General features: G+C 42.4%; 1 protein-coding gene across 1 annotated transcript in view; it reads right to left on the minus strand.

Moving 5' to 3' along the window:
* Positions 1–22,959, minus strand: part of fat3b (FAT atypical cadherin 3b) — a 78,451-nt gene that overhangs the window by 36,509 nt on the left and 18,983 nt on the right. Inside the window, exons 6-27 of the mRNA XM_078172473.1 lie at positions 19,419–19,480; positions 18,044–18,358; positions 16,216–16,426; positions 14,776–14,847; positions 12,384–12,520; positions 10,677–10,952; positions 10,268–10,478; positions 9,898–10,112; positions 9,529–9,687; positions 9,269–9,390; positions 8,953–9,135; positions 8,728–8,842; positions 8,330–8,611; positions 7,516–7,866; positions 6,701–6,874; positions 6,054–6,584; positions 4,273–4,637; positions 3,776–3,929; positions 3,056–3,163; positions 2,741–2,924; positions 2,200–2,420; positions 1,113–1,565 (exon numbers count right to left, since the gene is read on the minus strand). Coding sequence (XP_078028599.1) covers positions 1,113–1,565; positions 2,200–2,420; positions 2,741–2,924; positions 3,056–3,163; positions 3,776–3,929; positions 4,273–4,637; positions 6,054–6,584; positions 6,701–6,874; positions 7,516–7,866; positions 8,330–8,611; positions 8,728–8,842; positions 8,953–9,135; positions 9,269–9,390; positions 9,529–9,687; positions 9,898–10,112; positions 10,268–10,478; positions 10,677–10,952; positions 12,384–12,520; positions 14,776–14,847; positions 16,216–16,426; positions 18,044–18,358; positions 19,419–19,480 — 4,901 coding nt within the window. The remainder of the gene's footprint in view (positions 1–1,112; positions 1,566–2,199; positions 2,421–2,740; positions 2,925–3,055; positions 3,164–3,775; positions 3,930–4,272; positions 4,638–6,053; positions 6,585–6,700; positions 6,875–7,515; positions 7,867–8,329; positions 8,612–8,727; positions 8,843–8,952; positions 9,136–9,268; positions 9,391–9,528; positions 9,688–9,897; positions 10,113–10,267; positions 10,479–10,676; positions 10,953–12,383; positions 12,521–14,775; positions 14,848–16,215; positions 16,427–18,043; positions 18,359–19,418; positions 19,481–22,959) is intronic.

Below are 22,959 nucleotides of genomic sequence, written 5' to 3' on the forward strand. Positions count from 1 at the left end.
CAGTCCTCTGCACAATCTGCAAGCCAACCACTAAATATGTCCGGCTTTATTTCCGAAACTATTAGAATTATGTCAAAATATGGTTGTGCCTAGCTGAAGCCTCATCGTCTCGACTGTGTGTGTATTATGTGCATCTAAACTGGAAATATTCACATACTTAACATACCATTCTGAAACCAGAAAACACTTCTTTATCATGTACATAGGCGTAAATATCAGGCTGAAATATCATCATTAATATGTCAGCTTGTTATCATAAACAGTCGTCACAGAAAAAAACTCCATCTTTGCAAGGAAGACATTTTTACCTGAGTTAATTTTGAATAAATATCTCTCTGGGTGTTAATTGCAGACAGTTCACATGTGGATGTAAGTATATGCAAAGTTGCATGATATTTGCATATTTACATTTCCATAGCCACAGCTTAGTTCGAGAAAAAAAGCATTGTTACGACTGCTTCCTGGATGAAGTTTGAGCATCTACATATGAAGGCAGTGGCGATCCTAGACTCCAACGGGCCCCAGGCAAAGATGCCCATCCAGGCCCTGTCCTTTATGACAGTATCCAGCTGTCATACAGTAGCTAGAAGGGGCACATTAAAGGAATTTTGGGGCAGCAGCAGTGCTCTGTATAGTGCCTTTGTGGGTGGTTTAAAGGGGTGTTCAGTTGTTATTGCAAAATGTACAAATAATATGAGAGGCCATTGGGAGGCCCCTGTTCCCAAATTTTTCAGGGGGCCCTAAACATTTGCCTGCTTTGCCTCTCCTGGCGGTGCACCCCTGTATGAAGGCTTCCCCAGAGGATAACTGGTACCTATGAATGAGGACTGTGATATGGAGTCATCAATTTTCTCCTATTTCTGGCTCTGTTAGTATTTCTGGTTATGTTTTGCCACTTTTGAACTACAAGGCCAAATGTCCTGTCTCGCAATGTTAAGAGAAGTGAAAAAGAAATTGGGGCATTGACCCCATGATACAGCCCATGCTACACCCTTCCACTAAGTTTTATGAAAATCAGGTCAGTTGTTTTTCTGTTTTCCTGCTGACAAAGCAAACAAACCGAATCGAAATCATAATCTCTTATAGGCTCTATGTTTAACTGTATCACCAACCTTAACCTCCAGGTCCACAGTGGAGACAGACTCGATCAGGTCTCTTCTTGTCGTCGCTGCAACCTTGAAGCGGAAGATGCTGATTTGTTCATAGTCTAGCGGCTTGATCAGACGGATCAGTCCTGTGTCCCTCTCTACCAGGAAGGTCCCTCCCTGGTTGCTGTCGAGCGTCTCTCCTCCGACTACAGTGAAGAACCCCGTCTGTCCAGGAGCCATGTACACAGACCCAAGGGCTGTTCCTACTGCTGTGTCCTCTGGGATGGTGAAGGAGTACTGAGGCTGGCTGAAGGAGGGAACGAATGCATCTGGTGGGACGACGTGGATGAAGGCGGACACCAGCGAGTGTTTGGCTGGAGAGCCGCCGTCTGTGGCTTTGACAAAAAAGGATAACACAGTCCCCTGGAGGTGGTCCACAGTGCTTTTAGTCATCATCCAACCGCTGTCTGGCTCCACCTGGGCATTGACAAAATCACAAAGCCATTTCAATCAACTCCAGAGACAATAATTTAATGTAATTTATTTAGTAATTGAGCAGGATTTTACTTCATCAGTTTCATTTCTCCTTTTATTTCCATGAGACAGAGCATGGTAAACAATGTTATTTGAGCTTCCACTTGCTATCGTTTACACTTTCATGCTACTGCTACTTTAAATATCCATTCAGATTATATTAGCCCTTCATACCACAGCTTTCTGTTTCATTTACAGTCATAGTTGTTCATTTGTTTGTTTTTAATTGTGTTTCCCTTTTGAGCAGTGAAAATTGGCCGAGGCATCAATCTTAATGCAACATAATTTTGATTTGATGAGTTAAAATTTATAATTACAGTAACAGATGGCAGTTAATCCAATGAAATGGGGACGAGGGTGTCAGCTGAGAGTATCTCTTGATTAAAAATCAGGGGTTATAGCATAAATTATGGTTTTTAATATGGTTAACTCATTAAATAAATTTGTCTAGGTTTGGATCTTTTTCTTGAGGGCAGTAAGAAGATATATATGCAGCTCTATTTATCAAAAACAAGCATACAGCTATGTAGTGCAAATATGTGATAAAGTATAAAATCAAAGAGCAAAACGAACTGACCTCCAGCACATCAACCAGTGACAGGCGTGCCTCGCTGTAAAGGGAGTAGGTGATCCTCCCATTAGACCCAGCATCAGGGTCAGTGGCTTGGATCTGAGTGACCAGGGAACCTTTGGCAACATTCGCTTTAATACTCATGCGGTACTCTACAGCTCTGAACCGAGGAGCGTTGTCATTCTCGTCACCAAGAACCACTCGAACTGTGCAAAATGATGCACGGCCTGGAAAATAACAGAACATAAATGTCTTTGTATAAATTTATGAAATTCATGTAGTTTTAATACAGACATAATTTGCCTTGATATACTGTTTTATTCACTGTAAGTCACCGTAGATGTTGAAATGTAATGCATCTGTAATGTGAATAAATATTCATAAATTCTGAGAGTGGGATCATATTATACCACTCTTGCATTAATGTAAGCTACATGCTTGGCCTGCAAGATTTAGAGGTAAGACTATTGTATTTTTGGAGTCTTATGTTGGCTGATTTGAAGATAGGGAATCAGTTCTACAGTGTGGTCAGTGTCAAATATAATACCTCCTCCATCCAGGGCCATAATGGTCAACACCATGTCCTTGTTAAGAGGATTTTCTCTGTCTAATTTCTGAGCAGTGGATATGACTCCATCTGCATCGATGTTGAACTGAGTTTTCCCCAGGTCGTTGATGAAGGAGTAGGTGATCTGGCCATACAGGCCGGAGTCCTCATCTGTTGCACGAACCTGGAGGTCAATACAGAAAATAACATCAGATTGGTCATTGCAAGGTTCTATGACATCACTCATGTAGGACATTACCTATTACAAACCCTGATGGACACATTACTGAGTAAATAGTGAGGAGGCAAACCTACTTGAATGACCTTTGACCCTGGAGGTGCATTTTCTTGGACTTCAGCCAGGTAGAACCTCTGGCTGAACACTGGACTGTACAGGTTGGCTCCCAGGACACGGACAATCACCTGGAGATCATCATTATATTATAATCATCATCCCATTATGATCATCCTCATGTCTGCTGGCATTTTGTTGATGCCATTGCAATAAGCATCATTGGCTGATGTGTCAAAAATGATTACATCAACATGACATGCACACCAGCAGTAAGAGCATCAGGTTTGTGATCAAACAGTGATTGACGAAGCTGCAAACACTTGTGGAAAAAAAAGGCTGAGAAGGTTCAGTGTGTTCACATCGTGTCAGGAGAAGAAGAAGAGGGAGCAAAGAACGGGGTGACATGTTATTGCAACAACATATAGAAAATCAGAGATATGGACTATCACAGCCCACTTGTAATTACCACTATGAGACAGATGTGAACATTTTTTTTCCAGTTGGCAGCTCATCCTCACGGTAAATCTGATATGGCACGAACACACATTAACCTCCGACTGCAGAGCTGCTGAGCAGCCGGTAGTAGAAAAACCGCAGTCCTGCTGGACAGCTGCAAATGTTTGTGATAAATTTGAAGCGAGGGGTTGCTAAAAAAGGTCACTCAGCTTCCTGAGTATAAACACTGCAAAGGTTAAAAAAGAGCAAATGAGTTGACAGAAATAAATCGTGAGTTGTCTCACCTGAGCAGTGTTGGTGAAGACTCCATCTGACACAGACACATTGAGCTGATACGAGAGTTTCATGCCTTGTCTCCTCTTGTTAGACAGACTGAGCACCCCTGTATCTGGCTCCATCATAAAAGTCATTTTCTCATTCCCAGAGAGAATACTGTATCTGAAGGCAAATCAAAAGAAAGAAGAGTACAGTGGTGTTTATGTTGTACAATGTTATTTTGTTCAGACGCTGCTGGAAACACAAAGTATCTACTTTTGTTGCTTGCTCTTGAGAAAAAGAAATTAAAGGTAGAGTGAAAATCGCTTCGATTGTTACAACCGAAACACAAAAACAAGATTGGCTAGTAAGAAATGTGCTTTTGTAAACATAACAAACTGAAAAGTTCAGACAAATATTCAACTGAGTTCAATAGGGAACCACGTACAAAAAATTCTAATCATCACTGGTACAAAACATTACAGAGAAAACACCAAAACCACAACTTCGGAAAAACATCTCTTACCTCAGCCTATGTGCATCACAGATGTCAGCATCCGACGCTTGAACACAAGTCACAAAGTGCCCTCTGGGAGCGAGCTCGCTGACAAAGGCCTCGTACAGCGCTTGGCTGAAATTAGGTGGGTTGTCGTTTGTGTCAGTAACAGTCACAGTGACACTAACATCACTGCTGAGGGCAGGGTCCCCGCTGTCGGTCGCTCTGACAATAAAGTTGTGCCGTTGGATGAGCTCGTAGTCGAGCAGGCGTGCCGTGAATATCAATCCGCTGTTACTGTCAATGTGGAAGTAGTTGGTGCTGTTGTAGATGTCAGATAGGATCTGGTAACTCACCACGGCGTTCTTCTCCGAGTCTTGGTCCTGGGCAAACACCTACAGGGAGAGTAAAATTAAACTTTGCACTGCCTCATCCATTATTCAAAATATGGCCTGATTTGTTTACCCTGACATACTCTATTGCTACAGTACACACCGAGTCCAAATGTAAAAACGGATATAAAATTCTGTGTTTCACTGAGATACTGCGTCTAAAACCACATCACTGCCGAGCAGCCGGCACGACCATTCTGTTGAAGCACAATATTTAATAACAAAAGCAAAGAGTTATGACAAACAACATGATTGAGTGAAACAAAATTCAATAGTGAGATATTCATGTTGAGGTAGAGGATAAAAAAACTCTTTTAGTTTCGGTTTAATCAACTGTTTTATATTGCAGAAGCAAAATAAATGTGTTTTTGGGAAATACGTTTTCTTCATTTTAACACAGACAAAAAGCTCATTGATGATATTTATGTTGAATTTAAGAATCTGTTGCATGAAAACCAAAAGTACAGGCGGGCTATGTGTAATTTCAGAGTGAACAACACCAGAATTCCCAAAGTCACTGGAAGATATAAAGGGCTGGATAGAAACCAGAGGTTCTGAAACCTCTGTGATGACAATCGTATAGGAGATGAGTATCATATTTTGCTTCAATGTAGGCTTCATGATTTATAGAGACAAGATATATGCCAAGTATCATTTAAATCACCCATCCATGTTAAAATTAGTTTTGTTATTACAATCAGGTATGCCAAAGGTTATCTGTAAACTAGATGCATTTTTTAAGAATGTCCTTCCTTTGTTTATATAACATTTGCCGTATTTTCGCCATGTCTGCCATCATTTTATTATCATTGTATGTTATGTTTGTGCTCCATGCCAAGTGTTCGTGGTTTTGAGTCACATGAATAAATAAAAAATGAAGGAAAATCTTTATATTCTGAGTGAGTTTATAGAAATGGAAATAATGAGCGCTAGTGTAAACCAGAAGTCAACATTGCATTTGCAATGTATGACCTACGCAGTGAAGAATATTGCAAAATCACTGAGCAAGCCCAAGTGTATTTCGAGGCATGATTAACATTCATGTGACACAATATTCGAAGATTGCCCTCCTGGTTCTTGCTAAATTTAATAATATAGTCAAATAAGGCCATTAACCTATTTTGATGACTCAAAACCTCAATGAAATTGTTACAGAAACCAGTGAATTCAATAAGTTGGTGTCTTACAATCGTCTTGAGCAAACATGATCCTCAGTGCAACAACAGCACTGGTCTATTATTCGCTAAAGGTCAAGAGTTTCCACTGGGAAATTTCTGGGGAAATATGAGACTATCCTCTCATAAATAAATGATTTGGCATCTAATATTCATCCACAATACAGCTGAAGAGAGTCTTAAGTGTGAACAAATATTCAGTAAAAGTACACACTGCACTGACAAAACAAACAAAGACACCGACCTGTAACACGGTCATTCCGATCATGGAGTTCTCAGCCAGCACAGAGGAGTATGAGGTGTTCTGAAACAGCGGCAGGTTATCATTCACATCCAGCACAACAATATCTACATCGACCTCAGACTTTGCCCCAGTCAGTGTATCTGTAGCCTTCACCGTTAACCGGTAGTACTGCGTGGTCTCGTAGTCTAACGGGTAAATCACACTGATGATTCCTGTGTCAAAGCCAATGTCGAACTGGAGGGAAGGGTCTCCATCCGTGATGGTGAAGATGACGCTCTGGCCTTCGGGACTGGTGGCATTGATACACAAGACAGAGGTGGTGACGGCCACATCCTCTCTGACGGTGACACCATAGAAGGGTTTGTCAAACACCGGCATGGCTTTATTTACTACAGTAATAGGCAGCTCCACCTCACTGGACAAAGGGAGGAAGCCTCCGTCAGTGGCCACAAGGACCACCTTGTACTCTGCGTTGGATAAGTCTGCCTCAAAGGCCCTCTTTAAGGTCAGCTCTCCTGTCACAGGGTTCACCTGCATAGATTATATAAATAATTGTTTGTAACACAAGGAGAATAAGAATGTACAAACATGCCCATGAATGAAAGTGAAAAATATTTAAGATTTAAAACAAAGAATTGTCAAGTCACCTGAAAGTTCCTGTGCTGCTCCCGAAGGCTGTAAGTCACTTCTCCATTCAGACCATTGTCCTGATCGATGGCTGAGACCTTGAAAATAGCTGATCCTGGCTCTGCTTCCACCTGCACTGCAGCGTAGTAGGGAAGGTTCACAAACTCCGGAGCATTGTCATTCACATCCTCCACCTAGAGAAACAACCGACATATCATGGTCATTTTCAGGTCCATACTTGTAGTTTGGTTTCTACGAGAACATGTTTTAATGTTAAAAAAGCAAATTTTCCCTACTACTGCCTGGGCTGGAGCACCTAAATTCACCCTCTATCTTAAACACTCTGTTTTAACACATGTATCTTTAAGCCCTCCTTCCAAGAAAAACCCAGTCTGCTCTGATTGGTCAGTGTCTCCAGGTCTTCTGTATCTGCACCCTAGGTATCTCTGCACCATCATTGCAGCTGGGGGAAAGACTAACCTTGTGTAGCAGCTTTTTCTACTGTTCAATTTTTATTTTAAAGAAACATCAGCTTGAAATCTACACACTTGCAGTAGTGTGCCTGGAACAGATGACCATATGAATAAATCTGTCACAAGCTAATGTCAGCTTGTCTCGACAGCAAAACAAAAAAATGTTGACAACAGAGTGTTCAGAATGGTCTGAGGCCTGAGGTTTTTGCTCACATGGGATACTTTTACATATGTTTATCTCATTATCTGAAACTTTGGCCATGTCTAATATGAGCATCTGACATTGTAATATGACAGAAAAAAGGGAAAAGCATAAGAGGTCCCCTCCAAGAAAATTCCAATGGGGTCGTCGACACACCCACCTGAACTTGTACAGTCACCCTTGCCACCCTCAGTATCTCATCTTCTCTGCTAACCTCCACCACCAGCTCGTAACTCTCCTTCTCCTCTCGATCAAAAGGCACACCAGTGGTGAGCACCACCCCACAGGTTGGCCGGATTGTGAAGCGTCCACCGGGGTTCAGCAGTGTGTACTTCAGCGGTTCATTGAGGCGGTGGCCGACTGTGTTGACAACAGTCACCAAAGTGACATTGGATATGTTCTCTGGGATGGAGGCGGAGTAGAATGGGAAGGTAAAGAGGAGGCCGCTCTCTATAGCCTCTCGCACAAGCACTGTGACCAACGCCATGCTGGAGAAACGTCCATCCCATACCTTTAAACAAACAAAAATAAAAGGGTAAGAGAGCCTTGTCGTGCTTTCAGCGCTGAGTGGAAAAACATTCTTTGCATTTATTTGACAGCAGTCTCACAGTAGGCTAATGCAGACGATGTAAAGCTGCGGCGTTAATGTGCATTCAATAAGACTTTGCATGCATTGCCCTTTTCTCTCTCAGCAAAAATAACAAAACAACCGCGGCACATGGAGACCACCCATCTACCTGAGCAGAAAACCCTGCATCAACTAACTGAAGTATTCTACATCAAGACACTGAATAATAATGATGGGCTCTGTGTGCATAACTCTGCAGCTGACCCTGTGCTCTGACCTCCCTGTGGAAATCATTATGTAAGCCAGTCGAAGCCAACTGCATACTGTTTATCTAGGCCTGTGACAAGATACATAAAATTTCTATGCATGTATCATGTCCACTGAACACGTGTGGGCAATCACTTACCTTCACATTAAAGCGATAACGGTCTTTACTGAGGTTCTGATTAATGACAGTCACAACTCCGGTGTAGCGCTCCACGGAGAAGTACTCCACATTGCTGTCCACCAGAGAGTAAACTAGCTGAGGGGTGATGGACTTGTCAGGGTTCACGGTGGGGTCAGAGGTGATATCGGGGTCAAAAGCTTCAACCCTGAGGACTTCGACTCCCACGTAAGTTGGCAGCAGGAGAACTGTCTCGTAAGTGTCCTGTGACAACTTTGGAGGTGAGTCATTGATGTTGATTACCTAAGACAGGGTGTACACAGAGTGAAAATAATGTCTACAAATGAAATAAAAGAATTAAAGTGAGTCATGACTGGTGTATGAGGCAGTGAGAGATGATTCATATGTCACTTACTTACCTTTATAATCACCTCTGCTGGGCTGTCGGCACTCCGAGGAGGCTGACCACTGTCTCTCACATGAACCCGGAAGAGGAACTCAGAGAAGGTCTCATAATCCAGACTGGCAATCGTTCTAAAATTTCAGAGCCATCACATAATCAGAAATTATGAGATCAGTTCATAAGCAGGTAAATCACATCCTTATTATTGATGGACCTAGTCTGGTTTCTACATGTCACCCACCGAATCGATCCAGTCCCAGAGTCCACGCTGAAAAACATACGCGCTGTCTCGTCTACAATCTGGAACACCAACAGGGCGTTGTGATTGCGGTCTCTATCAGTCGCCTGGATGACCAGAGGGTTACCATCCTCCCCCAGGACCACACTGTTGACTGGAGCAGCCTCACTGATTGCGCCCACATACCTGTTAAGGTAAAAAGAGGAGCTATACTTAAATCACTCCAGAAAATGATATGTTGTCAGGACTCAACACAGCTCAGCAAACAGCAGAGGAGCATGTCACCGCTAAACCTCTTCTCTTCTGACCCCACTGATACCTGATTTGTTGGAAGACTGGTGGGCTATCATTGACATCCCCCACCTGGACAATGACAGTGGTGCTGGCCTCCACTCCAGCCATGCTCAGGGCATGCACCACCAGAAAGTAGGATGTTGTTTGCTGCAAAACAAGAGACATGCAATGAGTAAAACTGTTAACTTTAAATTCCATGTGCTGTAAAACAATCATGTTAACACTGAGCTTTGGCAGATAGTATAAATTTATAATATTTCTAGTGAAACAAGGGCATCAACAAACCTCAAAGTCAAGTAGTCTGCGTGTGCTGATTACACCAGTGTGATGGTTGATGAAGAAGCAGCGCTCCTCGTTGCCCCTGGTGATATCATAAATGAGTGTAGAGCGGCTGAGTGCACTAACGGTGGTCACATGTGTTCCAATAGTGCTGTTCTCAAAAATCTGTGAATACAAAGACATCAGTGATAACATTTTAGGCGCTTTGGTGAGTTATGTTACAACTTGACATTTACCTACCATATATCTGTCTATAAATTTACTATCCATCCCTTCCTACTATCTTCTAGCCTTTCTTTACTCCATCTATCTCTCTCTTCCAACACCTTGCCCCCCATGCACCCATCCATTCATTCAGCCATCACTCTCTTTTACCTCAGCTTGATACTCATTCTGGGTGAATTTGGGTTGGGAGAAGTCGGAGAGTATCAAGGAGATGCGAGCTGTTGCTGTGGCCATTAATGGAGGAAATCCACTGTCTGTGACACGGACAGTGAGGGTGTAAAAGCCCACAGAGGTGAGGTCCAGGTCCCTAGCAATGAAGATAAGGCCTGTGGCATTATCAATGCCAAACACACCACCGGTGTTCCCTGAAAGTAGCAGAAAGGTCCCAACGGGTAAATACAAAAAACTGAATTTTAATCCCAACTTGTTCTCTGACAAAGCATTAAAAAGCCAGTCACAGTTCATACCACTATCCAAAGTAAAAGAAAAAGACAAACATAAAAATTAGATAGCATCACACCTGCTTCCAGAGTATAAGTGAGTTGCCCGTTAATCCCATTGTCTTTGTCCAAAGCTGTGACTTGTAATACAGAAGTGCCTACGGGAGATGACTCATAGGCCACAGCATCATATACGGTGCTGGTGAAGTAGGGGATGTTATCATTGGAGTCCTCCACCGCTACCAGGATACGAGCCAGGTCACGGTTAAATGGAAACTCCTGATCCTTGACCTGGAGTGAAAGGAGAGATGAATATGGATTGAGTTGTAGGAGGCTATGAATGAAAGAAATCAGCTAAAATCAAGTGGGTACAGTTGCCAAGAGGAGCTTCATTTGGAAGAGGGCACAGACACACATACAGTAATTAAACGCACACACATAGACTCATGGCAACAGCTGAAGCACATTCCTCCATGTCTCCTTTCTCACCATAATTGTGAGGATGTGCTGTGTTCTGGCCTCATAGTCCAACCTATCTGCAGTGTAGACAACCCCAGTACCAGGATTGACCCTGAACAGTCTCATGCTGACTGGATCTACACTGCCATAGATGGAGAAGCTCAAACGGGCACGCTCGTCCATGTCCGTCGCTCTAACGCGCAGTAGCTCCATGTCAACAGGTACGTCCTCTGAGACGCTGACATCATAGGCTGGCTGTGAGAAGACCGGAGGGTTGTCGTTGCTGTCTTGTATTCGGATGAACACCTGAGTGACAAAGAGAAGAGTTGAAGTACGCTCAGTATGTTATCTTCAAAACGGAGCTTTGATGCTAATGTTCAGGTTCATACTTGTATTTTGGGTTTCTTCTAGAACAAGTTAACATGCTTTTGTGTGTTTTTCCTCATACTGTCAGTGCTGGAACACCTGTATTCACCCTCTATCTCCAACACACCACTTTAGCGCCATTAAGTCCCCCATCCCAAAAAAGCCCAGCCTGCTCTGATTGGTCAGCATTTTCTGGTTTTCTGTGTCCGTGTTCTCAGTGTGTCTGCACCATCATTGCAGCTGGGGGAATGACTGTAATGGAGTATAGTGGCACCTTCTACCATACAAAAATCAATAAAAGCTTCTAAATCAAAAACTCCTCAACCAAGACATGTCCTAGTAGGGCTATGATCTGAAATGTTGGAGAAACTAACAACATCGGCAAGCAAGATTACATGTTTCTCTGATGTTAGCATGTAGCTACATGTAGCACTGTACTTGCCACCAAGTCATGATTGTAATAGACTATAGTAGCACTTTCTACAGTGAGAATCACAAATAAAAGCTTCAAAACACAACAGGACATGTTTCAGCAGGATAATGATCTGAAACCAGGGAGAAATGAACACTATCAGAAACCAGGATTACATGTTTCTCTGACAATAGCATGTAGCGACATGTAGCAGTGTATGTATTGTTCCCTTGCAGTAATGTGCCTAGGGCAGACAACCATATAAAGAAGTCCATAACAAGCTAACACCAGCTTGGTTTTTACTCACAGGGATTACTTTTACAAATGTTTTCCTTATTATCTGAAACTTTGGCCACATTTAATATAAATATCCTACACTATAATATTATGTATAAGACAGAAAACAAGGAAAAGCATAATAGGTTCCCCTTAAAGATAAGAGCCTTGGTGTAGAGTCAGCATTTGTGATTGATAACATTTGATACAGTCGTAGCGTAGCGTTAGCACTTGAATTTTTCATTTGCAAGGTGGAGATACCAGCAGCATTTATACTAAATCTTTATAGTCAAAGCAATAGTTGTGTTGTTTTCAAGCAGGACAGGGTATTTTCTAAGAGGGATGTAATTGTGCTGCAATTTTTGTATGTATGCAAACACTTGACCTTTATTTGCACAGGCTAATCCCATTAATCCACTGATAGCAAGGATTTCCCTTACAAGGCAGACCTAGTAGGCCAGCCAAGACAGCAGGAGCACAGGAAATGTCAAAGAGAGAGCAACAAAAAGCACATTTCATAGTCAGTGAGAGATAATTTCGGGAAAAGGGAGTGCGAGCATAGGAGGGAGGAAAGCTGAGAGTAAACAGCTCCCCCAGGAAGAGGTAACAATAATTTAATTTGATGTGGGTCTGGAGTGTGTAAGAGGCAGTGCCAGTGCATAACAAATCACAAGTGTGCGTACCTGTGCTGTGGCAAAGTTGGTCCCATCTGTCACCTGTATAGTCATATTGTACACAGATTGCACCTCCGCATCCAGAGGCTTGGCCACAACCAGAGTTCCCACCCCTACTTGAAGGTCAAACTGCATGTCAAAGCTCCCTGGAATCACACACACAAACAGAGACACACACACACACAGTTCACACAGAGTTTCAGTCATTTAGTATTCACGTTGCGCTCTAAACTCAGGTGCTCTAAGTTATTACTGTGTAATTGTTTTGGCCAGGTGCCTGCGTCTGGAGCTGGAAGGTCTGTGAAATAAAATGAACTGAAATGCAATGCAATGTAGCGCCGAACCCACTTGGCAGCCAGAGAGCTGTTAACAGCCACACAAACATCTGTCTTATCACTCCAAAACACAACCCATCTCAGGGATCAAAAACCTGCAGCCGGGTCTTTTTCCACGGGCGGTGAGTGTACAGTTTAGAGGCTTAATGTTTGATTAGAGTGAGGGAGAGGATTGATACGTGTTAGGTATTCAGTACCATCCTTCGTCTCATTCCAGCTTCTCTCCAGAGATATCTGGGAGCTTGAGCTCTCCTCAGCATATGAATACTGATTGGGCATTTTTCACAGGAGCACCGATGCGTGTTGAGTCGTAGCAAACCACAGGGACTCGCGTTTTTTTCAGTTTGAGAGGTTGGTCAATATTATACTACGATCTCACACCATTAAGAAAAACAGAAATCACAGTCTGTAGTCTCTAAATAAAAAAAAAAAAAGTATCCTGTTGACTTCCTGAGGTGCCTCAAGGGGGGCTTTCAGACCTAGCTTTAATATTTTTGGTAGTATCTTTTCCAAACAGACAGCAAAACAAAATCAGAACATGTACTTGTAAGTACAGTATATGTCTGCAGGAAAAATCTGTTGTAGTAGTCAATAACTTATGACTTAATTTTGAAACATGTATGGACATAAATGTTTTCATTTTGACACATAACTTTAATTACTCACAGCCATAATTGCTGTCAGTAGATAAGCAAGCAATTTTTTAATGGGTCTTTAAATTGTTTGTATCACATATTCTACCAGCACAAGAGCCCATGTAACCTTGCAAAATACAGACATACAAAAATTGATCTCTGAGAAAAGTGAGAGAATGTCAACTATTGCAATAACATTGGTGACACAGAGGACCATATTTTTTGTGACTGCAGAAAGAATGTCAGGCAGACTCATATTAAAACTTAAGTGGTTAAGGGTCTTCACATCACAACATACTCAGGTCCATCCATCCATCCATCCATCCATCTTGTGCTCATTTTTAGCCTCACTTATGAACAAGACCCGAAGATATTTAAACTCCTTTTCTGAGGGCAGTCACTCTCCCCCACCCCTGAGGGGGCACTCCACCATTTTCCAGCAGAGAACCACGACCTCAGACTTAGAGGTACTGACTGTCGTTCCTCCACACTCAGCTGCAAGCCACCCCAGTTCATGCTAAAGGTCATGATCTGAGAACGCTATCAAAACCAACGACACAATTCTGAAGTCCTCAAACCGGACACTCTCCACCCCCCGGCTGCGCCTTGAGATCCATGAATATCAAAACGGAATCAAGAATTTAGTTTTAAGTCTACGGACTTGGCCTCTCGTTTTAGTTATACAAGGACCAGAAGGCTTGTAGCAACAGCCTGATACCCCAAACTCCCGCAGTACCCTCCACAGCACACTTACAGTCATAAGCCCTTTCCAAGTCAAGCACATGTGGACTGGATGAGCAAACTTCCATGATCCCTCCAGCAGTCCCGCGAGGATAAAGAGCTGGTCCACTATTCTATGTCCAAGACGGAATCAGAGGTTTGAAAATCAATCTGAGCCTCTTTTCCTGTACCTTGGAGTAAACTTTCCCAGGGAGGTTGAGCAGTGTGATTCCCCAGTAACTGGAGCACACCCTCCAATCCACCAACCCAGTCTGCCACTCCATAGGCTCCATCCCCAACTTCAACGCAACACTGAAGAGACGTGTCAGCCAAGACAGCCCAACAATGTCCAGCACCTTCGGCATCTCAGGACAGATCTCATTCACACCTGGCGCCTTGCCACTGAGGAGCTTTTTGACTGCCTTAGAGACTTCGATTTCCATTTGGAGAAGTCTCTCTGAGGTTGGAACAGCACTGTTAGTGGCAGACTGTGTCACACCCACTCCCCCTTTACTTCCAAAGTAGCTGCATAGTGGCTGAAGTAATATATGAACCTGGTTGTGTGGCGTGTTTTTCAAACTCAGATCAATCAATACCATCTTTGATTAAACAAGGTCCTGGCGCTGTTTGCTGCATTTCCTGGATTTTCTGAATTTCTCCAGACCAGGGTCATTTAAGGAAGTCGTAGGAAAAAATTAGTTTTAACCAAACCTGTGTCGAGTGAGCAGTTTCGTCCACATGCATTCTGAGGAATGTAGAACGTTTCTCTGGCAAGCCGTCCGCCTGAACAGGGAGAGAGAGAGAAAGAAAGAAAAAAGAGATTATGAATATTTAGGGAGTCAAGGATATTCTTGTGATCAAAGGTCTGCATCATCTACACTATATACAGCTCTCTACAAAGTCGACCTCTTGACGTCTTTGCACATTTATGTGAGTTATTGAGTAATGTGAGTGGACTTTCCATCTGAGTTCTTCAGAACAGTATGGGAAATGTGATTCATTCAGGGATGATATTCAAGTCCAGTTCTTGAAGTCTGAGAGAAAAGATAATCACCATGCTTTCACTTTTTGTAAAATATGTGAAATATTAATGAGCTTTTTCTGCAGTATGAGTAAGAGTGGAACAGGGAAAAAAAACACCAGATTTTCATCTCATTTTCTGCATCTTTGATGTGTGTGACTGAAAAAGAAAAATCAACTAATCAACTAATTATCAAGTCATTTTCATATTAACATCCAAGTAAGGGAGCTGGGTCTCTACAAAGATTTTTTAATCAGAACTGCTGAGTAGCAATCAATGAGGAGCTATTCGCTGATTATCCTTTCACAGATTTGAATCTGAGGGCAAGACAGAGCCCCAGTTTTAAACAGGCAGACAGGTATAGAAGCAGCGCGCTCCTGAGGAGATTCATTGTTACCATCCGAGCCAGAGCAGCAGCAGAAGCCATTCATTTACTGCCCTTTGTTTGCCAGTGTGCTTTTGGCAAAATATACTATAAAGAAAAGTTTTATAGAGACAATTCCCTTGTGCTTGTGTACTACTAATCTCAACTACATAATGTGTTAGTGGACTTTTGAGTTTAACAAGCTAGTTTCAATCGTGAGAAGTATCCACCAACTTTCAAAAAACTGTCCAGCAGCGAGAGGTTACAGACATCAACTGAAATATATCCAAGTTACAGCAAAGCTGTTGTGGAGGTCTGAAAGGAAGCCTGTGGCTTGAATCAAGAAATGTAACATATGTTACATTGCATGGTGTAAAATTCATCGCCTCCAGTGTGATGGTTCCGGCCCATCCGGGACAAGTCTGAGCCAGAAAGCCAAATAACTCTAAAAAGTATCATCATGATACTCCACCAAGCAGATGGATATACAAGTTCAATTCATTTCCAAACACTTTTTTATCCCTCCAGGGGTAATTCAAGGTAAACTGACCAACTGTTGTACTCACACACATTCACAAATCTGATGGCTCCTGGAGTACAATTTGAACATGACAAATGACAAGAATCATTTAGTTAATTTTTGATCGTGTTGCCTGGCTATAAATCCTGAATAAATGCATTAGAATGAACTTGACGGCACAAGGAAATTCTGAATATGAATTATTCTCCGGCCTGTTAGTTTAGCATCACACATTAATTTTCTTACCGATGATATTAAACCAGACAGGTGTGCTCGACTGGCTGACAGCGACTACTCCCACCGGCTGAGCTACAGCAGCTGTCTCCGAAATGGAGAAATTGTAGTACCTCTGGGTGAATAGTAGGGGTACAGGCGATGGGACAGGTTTGCGAATCCACTCTACATGGAGTTTGACAGTAGACCATAATGGAGGATCACCGCTGTCCTCTGCTTTTATCTAAGAGAAGGAACAATACTGAGAAACCAGACATTCAGCTGATGCATGCAGGATCCAATGAATCATGCATTTTCAAAACATTTAAGCAAAATCCTGAAGCACTGATAAACCAGACTGGAAAAAAGAAGGTTTAACCTGTTAAGTTGTAGATTAACTCTAAGTTTTATTTGCCTCTACACTGGATCTGGTATAATGTTAATATGTATTTAGGGCAAGCAAACATTGAGAACAGATGTGCTCTATGCTGATCTTCTGACACGCTACCTACATGCACTCACACCCACACCTCAGCGACAAACTCCCATCTATAAATAATATTTTTGCTAACCTCAAAATTGATTCCAGCAATTACACTTTAATGGGATGGCTGTCCCTGCCTGGCTTCAAATAGCTTGCTCTGCTTTTCACACATTAAATAGGAAAAGCATCAACCACAATAAATCAACTAACTCTTTGGAGGAACTTATATGAGAGGTAATTGTAAAATATGGCGCTATAAGTGGTGCTCATTTAAGAGCAGAACCTGTGAGCCAAATGCATTATTTGATCCATTATTTGCTCAGAGAGCGGTGTTACCCCGAAAATAAAGAAACACAGTTGAAAGAGGGAAGAATGCTGTGTGTGGTGCTGTCCATGTCATCCTCATATTATGCATGAGCTCTTTTCCACTGAAACTGAGCATAAGCTCAAAGGGCACGTGGGCGTGACCAACTAATCAGTGAACCAGACGCATGAGAAGAATCTGTGTCTGCAGCATATATGTAAAAGGGGCTGGTGCAGGAGGAATATATTGTTAGTATGAATAATTTGGTACACAAATAAAGCCACAAAATTGCAATTTGTGCTTGTGTTTGAGGATAATACAAAGTCTCAGGGGATGTCATTTCATGCCAGAGTATCATAAATGCTCCGCGCCACCTGATGTGCATAAACACAACTTCAGCTGTGCCACTCCACCCACCTTGGCACTTTTGCATTCACTGTCAATGGAAAATCCAAAAACTAACAAGCACAAATACCTGGGCTTGTGCCCGATGAAAAATGAACAATGTGACTGCAGTTGCTTCTGCCAACTTTGCAACTGCATGAAAGCAGAGCCCTTTAAACTAATGAAACCCCAGGTGGCTATGAATTTAGTCCGAGCAAGACAGGAAACAGGGATTGGAAAAGCAGCACTTGGGAAGTGGAAAGCGTGGAGCACTGAACCCTGAAAGAGGTCACAGTTTTATCCCTAATAAGAAAATCTGCAGTCTGTAATTCAAACTATAGATTATGGTCTGCCACGTTGCTAATGAGTGCTGTTTTTTTAGCTGACATCTTCCTCCAGCCTCGCTTAGATCACATTTAAAGGCCCAGTGTGTGGCAGAAATGGCACATTATATTTATAACTGTGTTTCCATTAGTGCATAATCACCTGAAAATAAGAATCATTGTGTTTTTGCTACCTTAGAATGAGCCGTTTATATCTATGTACAGAGCTGGTCTTCTCCTATAGAGTCCACCATATTGTTTCTACAGTAGCCCAGAAAGGACAAATTAAACACTGGCTCCAGAGACGTCTATTCACATAAAAATCAGGACACTTTAGAAAAACAAAACCTGGTATTTCAAACTCACAGTGAGGATATCATAGCTTCCCGCTGTCACCATCTTCTTTGATGACACCATGGCAGTCCTGGGGTCGATAGTGAACTTTTCGTCCTCATTACCATCAATAATGCTGTAGGTGATGTTGCCGTTGGCTCCAAGGTCACGGTCATAAGCAAAGACACGGTACACCTGCTCCCCACGTTTGTTGCGGTCTCGTTCAGTCAAGCTGATGCGGTAGGTGACCTCCGGGAAGGTGGGCGGGTTGTCGTTCTCGTCTTCAATGTGAACCATGACCCACACAGTGGACTGGCGGGTTGTCACTGGGCCGTCTATAACTGTCACCTGAGGAAATGTACGGGCACACATCCCAAAAAAAAACAGGTAGTCATGGAGATATTCTGTCATGTATGTGTGGGATTGGCATGTATTTATTAATATCTTAAATCTGTGTGGCTGTGCAGAACCATGTGGGGCTGAACTCATGGGAAATCTCTTTGTATTATTGATCCCCTGGAGGCAGAGGCAGAGGTCTGATCACTGATCAATTGGATCAGATCAGGGCGAACACCACTGCTGCCAGCCTTACTGCTCACTAGACTATTAATTACAAACAGGCAGCACAGACTGTCAGGCGGAGCAGTGGGTGGCACGCATGGACTGGCATTCCTATTGAAACCTCAGGACAGGACAATGTAACAACAAAGACTTCTCTGCCCCCCATTTTAAAGTCCTTTTAAGTGTCAGTGTTCAAGTATGTCATGCTGCCAGATGCGAGCGTCCCTCTACAACTTGTGCTGTTTTCATTTTAGAGTGTGTTGTCATATGCTGGGCTCTTATTACGTACTGGAGCTGAACAAAGCCGCACACAGACTTATTGAGTCTAGACAAGTCAATTGGCAATAGAAACAAAACACCAAGCTGCAATTCTGTGGGTCAACTGAGGGTTATTTCATTCCATTTTGCAGAAGGGCAAAGTGCTTGTAGATTCAACAGCATTTAATAAGTTGTAAGAGAAGTCTGGGGAAGTAGAAGTTTGCTCATGTCTCTGAAGTCGAGAATCTCTGATTATCGGGTTCATCTGCATGCAGAGCAGCGTGAAATGGTAATCACGAAGCTATCTGTATGCCCAGTGTCGGTGCTTATCAAATGCTGGGCAGACCAACTCCTCTCCTCCCTCTTCCCGTCCTGAGTAGAGAAGATAACCAATGATGAATGATTACATTTAGAAATTCCTAAACCTGGGGCCCAAAACTACAGCCATTCATCACAGTTTATGGAGCCTTGAGGGCCTGCCAGGGTTGTCCTCCACCCAGTCTCTGTTAATAGTGGGCTGTGGCAGGTGGCAGGGCCAGATAAATAATAATACTATAAACCAATGAACACTGCTCAGGTTATTCTGTACCTCTAAGAAGTGCTCTGCCTGTTGTTCTCTGTCCAGCTTCCTCGCGGTTGTCGTGATCAGCCCTAAAAAAATGGAAAAAGAGCAACTTCAGATTACTCAGACACAGACATGCTAATGGTGGATAAACACACGGGGTTACAGTCGGTGTCTCTTAACAAGTTTACAAACATTATAAGACTTTTAAAGCCAAAATAATTTCCAATTACAAAGTCTTCCACTTAAAAATGAGTATGTGTGTGCATGTGAACACACACACACACACACACACACACACACACAGTAACTGTAGCCTGCAGCTCTGGCAGAGACAAAAGCATTTGGCACATGTTCATATGGCACTGTATAGCTGAGGGTCATTCAGTTGGCCAGCGTGCCACCAGGACAGAGAGAAAGGAGCGAGGCTATTGATAATAGCTTTGATCGAACCAGATTATTCCAATGATGGTTAGGTGGTTTGACAAACGCTAGCAGGCTGCATTGCAGATCACAGACGATGACAACTCCATTTTTCCCCTGATGCTTTTGTTCTCATTTTTTACTTCAGGGTTTTCTTATTTTGTCATTTATTTTCCAGCTCACTGTCATTGTACAATCACACAGACAGCCCCCATACACACACACACACAAACAAACAAACACAGACACAGAGTTTGTGTTAATCAATAATTGCTAGGTTCAGACAGTATAAACTTTGGGAGCTAAACAAATCAAAAGCTCCCCAGACATCTTTTCTGGCAAACAGAGAAACAAGGATTAAAAATGCAGGCATTAATCCATAAGCAGATTCAGCCCCATTATATGACAGCTTTACAATATTGTGAGCTGACTTTTGTTTTCCAGAATAAATGAATGTTGTTGATCACAGCTCTTGTATACTATTCAACATTTCATGAGCGCATCCAAACACGGTGAAATGGGCACATTTGTCACAATGTGGATCTATTTCATCCCAACACACAAATACAAATGCACAGAAGAAAACCAACTGATACAAGCTGAAATACTATTATTTGAATCTGCTATAGAAAGACAACACATCTGTCTGCTGCAACATTCTTATTTTCATTCACAGTATGTGCACAGATTAGCTATGCATGTCTAAATGAAGACACCCATACACACACCTACATATATACATATATACTACACATTTGTATTCTGAAATTGTTTCTGTGAGGATCTTTATGTGGAATGATTACATTGAATGTACTCGAATGTCGATAATGTGTTTGTTTCAGTGTAATGAGGCGTCGCAGTGAAGTAGGATTATTTAGGATGCTAAAAATATCCATGCGGTCAATGGATAGACTTAAACCATGGCGCACGGACGCTTGCACGTGCACACTCTTGAGCTCGCACATATCACACAGTGTCACCTTGAGCTTGCTATGCAGGCTAACTTCAATTAAGCAAATTAGGAGTAAATCTAGAGCAGCGGTCACAAGCTGGAGGAGAGAGACTGGAGGGGGGAGGTGGGGCTTGTTCAGCAGAACACAGCGCGAGTAACAACTCTGATAAAAATCAATGATCTACAGCGCGCAGCACATCTGCAGTTGGACAACTCTCAGTTTTAATTGGACGTGAGAGAAATAATTTAAAAATACCCACCCACACTTTCACACAAACAAAATTTATGCGATGGTCCGGTGGCCTGTTTCAGATCCTAAGACTCCTCTTTCCTATAGAATACTGTCAGTAGCGATTAAAGGTTTGTTCACAAAAAGATACTGTCAGCTATGTCAATTTACAGCCTACTTCGTAACCATGCAAGGGGAATAGCTGTCATTCGATTTCTAACTGGAGCACCAATAAAAATACAAACTTGAGATTTCAAAGTTCATACTTCTGTTCATAGCTGATCATGAATATTGACTCAAACATGTACAATTGATTAGGTTAATAGCTTAGGTACAACAAAACCAATCCAAACGTGCATTGCAGAAAAGGTCACACAGCCACCATGACTCCATGACGGCGCTCTGCAAACATGTATGCTTTTCCAAGAAGCACTCTTTCTAACACCCTGTGTCAACACTTATCTGTTCTGTTTCCCCCCCCAAAGGAGGTAGGCTTCACTCACACAACCAGAGACAAACAGACAGCACTGGAAGCTGTCACAGCACATTTACACACTTTGCACTCATTCAAAGTTTGGCTTCAATGCATTTTGGGAATTGTTGCAGCACCTCAAACCCATCAAATTGACACTTCCAGAGTGAACTTGAAAAATGTATTACTTTGAACAGCCCCAAACCTAGTTTAGAAAAACAATTTGAAACTGGAAGCGTTTTTTTGCAGCAGCTCAGGTCATAGTGTGGTTGGCAGCCACTTCATGAAAGCAAATCAGTCAGCTGGGGTTTTGTTTATTCATCTATCCAATGAAATCGCTCCAGTACATGGCAAGTTTTTGACTAGGTAAACAGTGAGAAGTAATTCATATTGAATGCAGCTCTCACTCATGCATGTCTGAACTAATAGACTGAAACTGTCAGTCATATTATTGTGAAAATTATGGTAATTGTGTTTTCAAATTAATGGTTGTGCCTCTCTAAAAATGCAGAATACTTTACTAATGCCACACACACACACACAAAAAAGAATAAAAAATCCACCCACAATTGTCATAATTTATTTTTTGTATTGAGAAGGGGGGGGGGGGGGGGGGGGGGCTTCAATAAGCTAGTGGAAGCCATCCAGAAGTGTGGCCTCTGAGAGAAAGGACTGCATGAAACATTAAAAACCAATTGCTCAGTATTGCAGCGAAAGTTCATTTATCACAGCATGAACAAGATAGTCATCAATATGAGCTCTCCTCTATGAAATTAATGAGTAACAGATAACAAAATACTGTGGGTCTTTGACAGCGACAGACAGCAGGGCTCAGATGGCTAAAAACTCTCCCCTGGCACACACCCACACACACAACACAGACACACACACACTGTCATAAACACAAATGATCTTTATACAGCTGCTGGGTTCATGTTGTGGTAAACACAGACACATGGGCACATGTGGATGCACACTGTCATGTGAGTTTCATACTGTAAGAGGTGGTATCATCTTCATCGGCTCATTGCGACAGAGCTGTCCTCTCGAACGCACTGCTGTAACCAATTAATCAATTGATTAATTTGCCACACGCACTCTCTTGCGCTCCCGCTCGCTCGCTCCCACCCACACACACAGCAGTTGGATGTGTGAACAGGGTACTTGAAGTCTGCTGAAAACCAAATCAACTCAATCACATCTGATGGATGCATCAGCACAGGGACTCATTATCACACCTAAGAGATATACGGCCTGGATCATATTTTACTCTCAAGGATTCTAAAGGGTCAGGAGTAAGTGTGCCTGAGAATTGGCTTTACATATTGATGAGTGTGTGAGGATCAGTGTGTCTCTTTTGGGATCAGTATTAGCCTTTTCACCCTGCTTCAGTCCAGTCTGCTCCCCTACACACTGTCAGTACTATACACCTGTGATGCTGTAATGCAAAAGAGCATATTCATACAGGAATAGAGGAAGAAAGATGGAAATA

Source organism: Epinephelus lanceolatus, chromosome 11 (assembly GCF_041903045.1).
Source record: "Epinephelus lanceolatus isolate andai-2023 chromosome 11, ASM4190304v1, whole genome shotgun sequence".
Classification (NCBI taxonomy): Eukaryota; Metazoa; Chordata; class Actinopteri; order Perciformes; family Serranidae; genus Epinephelus; species Epinephelus lanceolatus.